Source organism: Atta cephalotes (assembly GCF_000143395.1).
Source record: "Atta cephalotes unplaced genomic scaffold scaffold00041, whole genome shotgun sequence".
In the NCBI taxonomy this organism is placed as follows: domain Eukaryota; kingdom Metazoa; phylum Arthropoda; class Insecta; order Hymenoptera; family Formicidae; genus Atta; species Atta cephalotes.
In genome coordinates, this window is record NW_012130105.1 from 1,794,303 (window position 1) to 1,805,213 (window position 10,911).

The 10,911-nt window shown below is 35.6% G+C and overlaps 1 protein-coding gene across 1 annotated transcript in view; it reads left to right on the plus strand.

Annotated features, from left to right (window-relative positions):
• The window catches only part of LOC105622210 (RNA pseudouridylate synthase domain-containing protein 2-like), a 129,237-nt gene that overhangs the window by 61,367 nt on the left and 56,959 nt on the right, over positions 1–10,911 (plus strand). The window contains exon 2 of the mRNA XM_012203636.1: positions 3,435–3,539. Coding sequence (XP_012059026.1) covers positions 3,435–3,539 — 105 coding nt within the window. The remainder of the gene's footprint in view (positions 1–3,434; positions 3,540–10,911) is intronic.

A 10,911-nucleotide genomic window follows, 5' to 3' on the forward strand; every position in this document is an offset into this window, starting at 1 on the left:
TATATATATATATATATACTAATAACTTACGTATAACATACATTATACAAGTTATAGAATATAGAAGTAAACTTTACTAACCTATCACTATATAACTGTGTTCGCACATATATGTGCATATATATATATATATATATATATATATATATATACGCAGTCACGTACCGTGAAAATGGGATCTTTCGAGTCTTGTTTGCGTTTTCGGCTATTTTAAGGGAGACAAGTCGCGACGTGGCCCAAGCTAATTTCGTAATCAAAGCGCAAAACGTGAGAGAGATACAGACAAACATAAATTACTCTCAGAAGTGTTCGCGTTTCGACGCGAGATGGCATGTTATTTTTTTGCGCACTTTGCGAGATACTTTGCAAATCGTTTAACCCTTAACTGGAGTCGTGAAAAAATGTGACACTTCTAATGTCGTGGATCTCTTATTACTCAAAGATTATTTTTCAAAGGTTAAAAAATGAACTGATTAATCTTGAAAACACTTTTATTATATCTTTTAATGTTTAGATCCTTATTTACCTGTTTCAAAACTAATGTAATAAGCATTGTAATCAGCATTGTATTAATCCTCATTTAAAGTATCTACAGTTAATAAATTTTCTACTAACAAGGAAACTTATGGAAGTGTCTCTCTCCAATTTTGATGAGCTTTGAAATTAATTAAATTAAATTAATTAATTAATATGTTATTTTTTAGAAAAAAAGTAAACGTATTTTTTTATTAAGGTCCAATTGTACTTTTATGTTTGCAATACCTTTTTGAAGAAAATTGTCGAAATTGTAAGAGATAGAAAAAAATGTTCGAAATAAAAGTTGAATGGTTTTAAAAACATTTAATAATTATAATTAAAAAATTTTTTCAATTTTTATTTTTTATAAATAAAATTTTTTATTAAAACAATTTTTTTAAATTATAATTATAAAGTACTTTTTAAATCATTCAACTTTTCAGAACATTTTATTCTATCCTCTTTTACAGTTTCGACGATACTCGAAAAAATTTTCTTCAAAGTATTATACTTCCTAACAGTGTGATTGGACCCTTATACAAAGATACTTGTGTCTTATTTTTGTCTAGAAAACAACATATTCAAAGCTCACTAAAATCTCAGGGAGTTACTTCCATGGGTTTTTTCTTGTGAGTAAAATTTTTCTTGCAAGCAAAATTTTCTTGTGAGTAAAATTTGATATGGATCTAATGGATCCACATCACCAGTTGAGTTAATCGTTCACGATTTAAGAAAGAGACTGAGCCAAGAAACACATAAGTCTTGTTCCTTTTCCATAGGGCATTTCCTCGGGCGTTATGGTGGAAGGAAATTGTCAGGGTGGAGAGAAAGAGCTACCGCAATGCAGGCAAGGGCGTTGTCAGGGGCGACCCTAGCGACCCTAAAGCCTCATTCGCACTGAATGTGCCGATACGTTTGCGGAACAACACTCGTGTGTCCGATCGGTCTTTCGATTTCGATTCGATGTGTCGGCCATGCAGACCATAGTTCGTCCGACCGGTCATTCGGATTTGTGCGCTCGTCATTTGTCGACCGCACGCTGGTGTGATGTAAAACCGCTCTCGATTTACACATTCACAGCGAATTTCGTAATAAGCCGCAGAACTTGATGGACCACGATACCACTAATACCACAGCAAAATATCCTTTTAATTTCCTGTGACTCGGTTTCACTAATATAAAACTAACTTTAATCTCGATTTAATCAACTATTTATTAAATAAAGTATCTTTTAAGATTGTAATGTGAATATACAAGAAAATAAAAACCCTAATAGTCAAGCTGGGTCTTCGGTGAATTTGTACCACCATATCTAATGCAAACTGTGCCGAATTTAATTTTTAATCTTGAAACATAATTTTAACAGGACTAAAGTAATAATATTTATTTACAAGCAATTTAATAATATTGATGCTGATAGCTTAATAGTCTGATACTGATCCTAAAATTAAGCATCCTAAAATTAGAAACAGATAAAGAGTAAATTAAATGAAAATTATATAAAATTAATCATAAAATTAATCTAGTTTAATCGAGCCTATAACGTTCAAATTTACGAAAGTTTGTTCGTGCAATTGTATCTTTTACATTCAAAATCATATGCTTTCTCTTTTTTCATTATTCGAATATGTATTATCTTTATCTCTTTATTTTAAGCACAATTTTTGAAGACAAGTAAAACGGACTAAACGTCAATTAATATTAATGTCAATTAAAATTAAAAATTCCATGTTTTTTTGAAACATTTGAGTCACGATTTAATTTGCTTATACATTTCCATCCTATTTCAACATTGTTATTTTCTTTTTTTCTACCGACTCATATTTGCAATTTAGAATTGTAAAAGTTTTTCTCTATAATCCAGATATCTCTCTTGGTGACAGGCTTATCGGATAATAGAACGCGCGACGTAATCCCGTTAATTCCTCGTTATGCAAATGGCGGGACACTCGATTGCGTAATTGTGTTGACCTTCAGTTGAACTGCATCTATATTGCCGGGAGAAATTTGGAGGCATAGATTTCAAAATTCCTCCACGTACACTATAAGTCTTTTAGTTTTAGCTGCACTTTCTGCAATTACCTTGAATCTTTTTGTTCCTCCTCCGTCCTTCCATTCTTCTTTTAAGCTCCGAGTATTCGTCTTGTTTCGCTTTAAATGCAGGAAGCGTAAGAAAATGGAGCTGAAAAGAGCACACTTCACGTTCGTCGTTTAAGTTAATTAGGAAAACTAAATTATATATACGCTAAAACGAAAACGCGAGATGGTTACTAATCCAGGCGTTGCTTACATCTACATCGATATTGTGTTTAGAACGGATCTCGAGAAATCTGAAGCTCATATTATCAATATTCATGATATCGATCAAGATTTGATGTAAATATCTAATCGATTAATTGTCCTTCCATGCGTCCCGCCCTTTCGCGAATCGATGTGAAAGGATAGTCATTAACCGACCATGCATAGTGGTGTCGAATTATATCAAGCGCCAAATCAAGCTCGCCGGGGGACTCGTGGGGGAACTGCTCTCTGTATTTACTCGTCCCATTAACGCCGGATTAGTATGTGAAACGTAAACGCGCGCGTAAAATAGAGACGAGTTAACCGAATTACCATAAATCGATGCTATGCCGTGCCTTTACCGCGTGCTCGCTCTTGCGCCTGCGGCAACATCAACGGCAACAGCATCCGGATGCACAATGGTTGATGATGCCTTGTCGGTGTCCATTGTATCCGATGGACATCCCACGATCCGTTAATTCATCGCAGATTTACTTTAACCGTCTCAGCTTGCGCAATAGTTAGATAAAGACGAAGGCCGATTTAGAAAATTAAGGTCATGTCAACGTGTTATTTTAGCCAGTCTGATATGACTAGAGAAAATAGTGGAATAATGAGGTTTACTTATTTCGTTACAGGTCGATTTGAAACCCTTGCGAGAGGCAGCGGTGGCGGTTCCCGCGCCGAAAATTACCGAGAAGCGAAAAGCTGAAGATGCCGATGCCAGTAAGGATCTGAAGAAGGTAAATATATTCGGCTTGTTTACGCTGATTGTTTAAAGAACGCTTTAATAAATTACAGCGCGACTGCGGTATTAAAGATTGGTTTTAAAATGAGATTGAAGATGTCTATGCGTCAAGGATACTATCAAATTACGAGTTACTCCAGTATTTAGTATCTCTAAGCTTTACTGGCTTCTTTAGAAACAATTAGCCGAGCAAGCTCGTTGTTTGTTGTTTTATGTGTTGGAACGATTTTGCCAGGGCTTTCTACATCGAAATTGCCAGGGCTTTCTACATCGACCATTTTTGACGCATCACTATCCGTTCCATCGTTCCATATATCCGTCGTTCCATATGTTTCCCGAATCGTATCATTGTACGGTGTTATCGAGGATCACTGAGTGATTCTCGCATCGGTTAATGCCACGTTATGCGGCTGTGCTGTTAGCGAGGGGACCGGTATGGATGTCCATTTCCAAGCCCTCGTAACTCACCGAGGGCCGACTGACATTGCGAGAGAGGGAAACATCGCGGGTTAGAGTTAGGAGCAGATCACGTGTATCTATATCCCATTGCACCATCTATTCGCTGTCGCGTATCTCTGTCGTCCTCGTCGATATTCAGCGCGTCGTGAGGCACGGCCTCATTAGTCTACCCGCCCATTCGTTCCCTCATTAACGAAATAAACGCGGTCGAGAGGCGGCGAGTCCGGTTGGGCTTTGAGAAACCCGAGTTGTCGGTAGTCACTGTTGCAAGAAGCCACTGATGGCCTTTGGCGTTTAGCTATATGCGGATTACAAGTCTGTTCTTCGATGTGGCGAAAGTTAATGATGTTGCCTTAATAGTGATAGAATAGATAGAAATATAATGTGGTATACAAAAAAGACATTGAAGAACGATATTTCTCTCAATATAATATTTATTGCGACAAATATTGCCAAAGTCTCGATAATAGTGAAGACATCTGCACGAAATATGAGATATTTGAATTTCAGCTGAGGTAGTATTTTAATAAATTAAATTATTTATAGTTCTTATATTAATTAAATTATTTATATTTATAGTTATTTATAGTTCTTAAGATCTGCTTAGATTAACATTAAATTCAATATTCTTTTAAAATGCTTATCAGCATCAAAAATTATTAAATTGCAATTTAATATGATATTACTCTAGTTCTGTTCATAATTGCGTTTCAAAATCGAAAAAGATTTCGACATACTATTTGCAAAATTGGATATGTATTATATATATATAAATTCACTATAAAGCACCAAGATCTGCTTTGATAAAAAATAGATTTATTTCTCTTAATTGATAAAGAAAACCTATATTTTATTCTTATAGATTTATCTTTGTTATATTTTAGCTTTAACGTAAATTACAAGTTTGCTTTCTGATGCAGCGAAAGTTAATGACGTTGTCGTAACAGTCGCGATAGAATAGTATGTGATATAAAAAAAAAACTTTCCTCACTTTATTCTTGTAGACTCATCTTCGTCGTAGAAAATCGCCAAGAAGATTGCGCGTTACGCAATCTTTTTTTTTTCATGAAAATTACTTCGCGGAACAGTGATCGTTACATTGCACCTAATATATTGTACGTTAATAGTTTTAATGGCGCATTCGTTCGATCTAGCGGAAAATGTCCAATCGACCGGCCATAATGACCAGAAACATCATGGATAAAAATAGTTAAATAAATATTTTTTCGATGCATCTCGATGAAAGAGATACGCTGCGATTTATTCCCGTTCCGTGTCTTTCCCCTCCATAATTTGCCTGCGATTAACCCTTGTGATTACCGGGCTGTTTATTTTTTCTTACGCTTAAGCAGTAATAGTTTACAGTTTCGCTTCGAGCTAAGATAGCTAGGAAATTAATTGCCCAAGGCAGGCGCTTAGGAGTCTTGAGCGAGTACTCTGGCCAAGCAATAGCTCGTTAATCCACTATTGATCTAAGTAAACCCAAAGTTTCGAAGACATGTTTTAAACTCGCATTCGACATTGTTTTCTCCTCCATTTTAATGCTCGATTTTTTTATTTGCTAGTTAACTGTAGTTAGGCTTAATCTGATGTTAATATAAAAATTGTATTTTTCTATCTATAATTTATCACTAAATTGATTTGTAGTGAATAACTTTTAGGCTCGGTTTTTCGTTATCCGTTAAATGCCCGTTTCTACTAACACAGTTTAATGTTAATCTCGATTTAAAACTCAATCATCAACTTTTCAAGATCTAAAAATTTGAACCGAGATTAAAATTGGTAGGAACGGGCATAACTTGTGGTCTTTAGACTTTACCTCACTTCATAATGTAATAAGTATATTTTTCTAACTATGAGAGATTAATTACTGAAAATTTTATAGCTTTAAAAGTTATTCACTACAAAACTATCAGCTTAGTAATTAATCATTAGATAGAAAAGTGCAATTTTTACATTACTATTAGATTAAGCCTAATCGTAAGTTAACCAGCAAATGAAGAACCGGACCTTAAAGTTACCACTAGAAAATTAGTTTAGTGATTAATCAGCTAGAAAATTACAATTTTTGCATTATCATCAAGTAAAATGAAGTTAGTCTAAATCGTAAGTTAACCAGATAATGAAAAACTTAACGTGCTTGAAAATACATATCTCGCCGTGTATTATTCCAGTGGCCGGAACTTTCACGGAGAAACCGAGCGAGAATCGCGCATGAAACGATAGATGAATAAGCAATAAGAAAAGAGGAATTATTCGACATGCGTCCCTCCGTCTCTCGATCATTCGTGACCAATTGATTCCAATTGATTTCAGCGCAACAGTTGAAACAAAATCACCGTCTTAACGGAAATGTCGCACTGCAAGCAATCCGTGTACAGCAACAGGCGGCGACAAGCCGTGCCAGAGATTCGAGGCGAAATGTTTGTGTGCGTATGTATGTGCATTTGCGCTGGATGGTCGTTCTCCATTTCGTTGCTCTTTTTGTTCGTTGTGACCCAACGTTGAGAAAGTACATTACGCTGAATGTCGCAGCTACTATACGACGTCACCTTTTGCGCGGATTTACTCCTTTTCCTCATACTCTGTCTTGTGCTTCGCACAAGGGGTCGCGGAACTCTTTGCGCGTCACGATGAAAGAAACGCTCTTGGTAAGGTAGACGATATGTTACACCTAGGCGTGCGAAAGTAATTTATCTCGGCGAGTCCCTGAGTGCAGCGACGATTCTCTCTCTCTCTCTCCTATTCCAACGCATCGTAAATTAGCCTCAAGAATACGCATGCGATGACAAATTATTGCGCGCGAGCGACTCGATGATGAAGTAAGATATCTCGTGTGCGACTTAAAGGGCTATCTACAATGAGAATAATATGATGTAGTAAGTCATAAGCCGTAAGAAATGTACCCATATTGTTAGATCAAGAGGGCAATAGTAACCTAACCCTTGAGTAAAATAACGTTTTGTTATATTTAACTTCTGTGTCAAAATCTAAATCAATCCATTTCTGTGATTAATCTCAAAGTAAACATCGTTCATATTTACGTATTCTGCAAAATCTATGGAGTGGAATCTAATTCTAAAAAGTGACAAGGAATAATTGAGCCAGTGTTAAAAAATATTGGCTCAATTGTCAATTTTTAAGAGTGAGATTTTACTTTTTAGAGAATATGAATTTAATAAATAACAAACTAAATTGTATATAATTTGAGTTAAACTTAATACATTTTCTTGCTTAACCTCATTGTTTTAGTCAAATTAATGACATATTGATCTCAATAAGGAATTTCTTTTTTGTCTCGTTTCTATACATTTCTAATCATCTCTATCTTTTCCTCTTCATCGTATAATCAATTTCAGTCTGTCTTATTTTATGTTATATTTCAAAAATATTTCAATTATTATTTAATATTATTATTTAATGATGTTCGTTCTTCCATATTTAACTTTCACATTCAGCAACTTCTCTCTACATAACTTCTCATTTTTAATATAATATTAGTATGTTTAATATAATATTATTACATTTAATATAATATTATTACGTTTAATATAATATTAGTACTTTATATCTTATTTTTCTTTCATTTTCTCATACTTTTGTTTTTCATTATATTGTGGTATTATAATACCAAAACTCGTTATTCACTGTTATATAGTTGTTTATTTTTGTTATAAAACCTTTATCAAGGTTTAAATGTATATAAACAACTTTGCCTCATCTTTTGGGATGCCACTCTAAAATTACATTAGGTACCATGTCTGTAAACTTATATTTTTTGGCACGTCAATAAAGTTTATTATTATTATTATTATTGAGTAGAAGCGACTTATAGATATAATTTATAAAAATATATAATTTATAAAAATAATTCAAATTCAGTATAATTTGACATTATGAACTTAAAAGTGTATTACAGTCGAATGTAAAAAGAATAATAAAATTACTATTGGTTAGTTTCTTACAACTTACTATTTGATATACACAATATTATCCTCATTATAGACAAATTATAAGAGATGATTAAATTTCTCATTATTTTATGATTGTTACTTTAAATCTTATCGTGGGAAGATGATCATGTTGTCTTATTGTAAGCAGGGAATGAGCATGTCATCTTGTACAGTGCGCGTGTTACGCGAATGTATACACGCGCGAAAGGCAGATGCAGCGTTCGAATGCGGTAGAATTTGCTATGTCCGAAATGGGAATGCACACGCACGCGGGTCACCGCCTGGCATGTCTCTCTTTGTCATCCTCCTCTGTGCATTCCACGCGGCTGCGTTTGTACATTCGATATTACAGCACGTGATATTCCGTTTGCAAGGTCCTCCCCCGCATAAATCCGCCGACGAAAATATATATCTTGGCTGTCTCGTGCTTGGAGCAGCAGGAGGGTTTGCGTTCTCTACGAGGAGGACTACGATATAGGAGGCCTAAGATGAAGGGCGAGCTTAAATGGAACGCGCGAGATAGTGAGAGAGGAAGGGAAGCTTTGGTACTTCGAGGAAACCCTCGGACGATGAAAGCAACGCGGTCGATCAGTCCCCCAGGAGCAAGGGAGACCGTCGCTCGCGGACGGAGGTGGAAACAGACCCGTAGGCGGTATAGGTGGGGCGCGGACGGTCGTTCGAGGTTGGAGAGTGAAAGGGAGGGATGTTTTAGGGCCGGTCGATACAGCCGAAAGTCCAGAGAGAGCGAGCCGAGTGGCGCGAAAATTCGTGCGGATGAGGATATATCGTCGCGCGAGGGGGTTTAAACGGAGAAACCGAGGCTGAGGGTGGTTTTTGCCCCTTTTGCCTCCCTATACTCCGCTTCACCACTTCGCTCCCTTCGTTCTCGCGTCCCTCTTACACCGCTCCTCTTACCTCGGAATTCTATGCTCTTTGTAAGTCTGGGGGTCTCGTGTTTCCTCCTATCATCGTCCTCGTCGTCGCCGGTCTTATTCGCTTCCACAGTTTGCGGTGGTGACTAACATTTTCGTCTGATATCACAAACAATACATAACAGGAACGTTAATTATTTAAGCAAAAATTTCAAGCTCCCTTGTTACGGTTAACGAGGTACTCGACCAAGCTGAAACCGAATTGTTTTATTTTTTACGAGATGATGAATTATTTCGTATTTTTATTATTTAAAAACATATTGAATGGACTAACTGTGTGCCTGTCGAAATAATGAGACGTATCGTGAGTAAATTTATTATCGCCACAAAGAAGATTTATTTGCGTAATACATGGCTACGAACATAAAATTTGTGTGATCTACTAAATTTATGATATGATTTTTATCTAAGATTTTACTGTTCAATATTGCGAATGATTGGTTGTTTAATAAGAACGTTTTATGATCGTGAATGTCTTCCTCCATAAACTGCCAATTCTCTATCGTTTTTCTACCGTATTTTACATGTGATTTATATCGTTTCATCTGTGCGTTTTGTTACACAGATAGCTTATATTTTGTTACTTCCGAATATATTCTTATGTGCAATCAATTATTGTGTAATTGACTATTTCGAATTATCGTTCAGTCAGTTATGAAACACGTTTTTGAACGTTGCAATTAATTGCAACGCACTCTTGAAGCAAGCTGTTTGTTGCAGCGTACACATGTCCATGTAAAATATATATATTAATTTTCACAAATGTTCCATTTAATATCTGTTATCTCGCTCTCGCGAAAACGTGCGGGTTGAAATAGCTGATCATTATTATAATTAGCTGTAATGCAACAGGGCAACTCGATGCACCAATGCAAAAACGCGATTATGCACTCTGCATTAACGCTCTGCCGAAACGATTATATAATGATTAGAGAAAAAGATAAGGATATATTAATATTTTATCTAATTTTGTGAAAAAAACGTAAGCATCGTAAAATTATTGTTTCTGTTATATGCTAATTTATAACAGAAGAGTTTATAACAGAATACTTTACAACGGTTATCATTCCATTTTGATGTTCCACAACTCATGAGAAATTCTCCATTTCGCTCAAATCTGTGCGACAGCCTAATTACGTTTCTGCTGGGAAGACCCGTGGTTACATTGGATAATTATATATGAACATGTAAAGCCTACAGAGAAGTCCTTCTCGTCTATCGACATCGTTGTGTCGATCATATCGTACCGCACGCCACTATCGGCCATCGAAAATTCGTGCAACGCCCCATATAATCCGATTTACGTCGGTCGATGCTCCCGCGATTCCGACTAATTATTGTCTGCGTTAATTAAAACGTGTCGCGTACATGGATATTAGGATCCATTAATGTAATGCGCCGTTTGTTTCGAATGAGCGGAACGTGGCCATCCGGCGCGTAGCATTGTTATTATTAATTTTAATTAACGATCTAATTAAAATGATTCCTTTGTGGGAGAGAAATCCTTTCTTGGGAAACGAGCGTTATCGCACTCTTGAGTACTACTTTAATATCTAAACGAGACATTTAAAGCCGTCCACACTTTAAGCAACAGAACATTATCATTGCAATGCCGTCGTGTAATGCCTGTATCAGACTATTGAGATTAAAAGTGAAATTCATTAAATCAACCATAAGAAAGGAAATCAGTATCAAATTTAATAAACTTTGAATGATCAAATTCAATCTTAATCTTAATCTCAATAGCTGATACTTAATTTTTCAGGAATAGGAGTTGCAATTTGCAACATTCATTTTAAAATTAAGTTCGGGAAATAAATTCGGGATTTATGTAAATTAATTATATTTAAGAACTGAAGATGGAAATGTGTGTAACATTGAACACTGAAATATAATACTTTATCCGCCATCAGTAAAAAAATTTTTAATGCTTCCTTGAAAACGCTTCCTCGAATTTTATGAAATTTTACAATAAAAAAATTCAGCACTTCATGCTGATCTTACCACCCTTGAGCGCAAATTC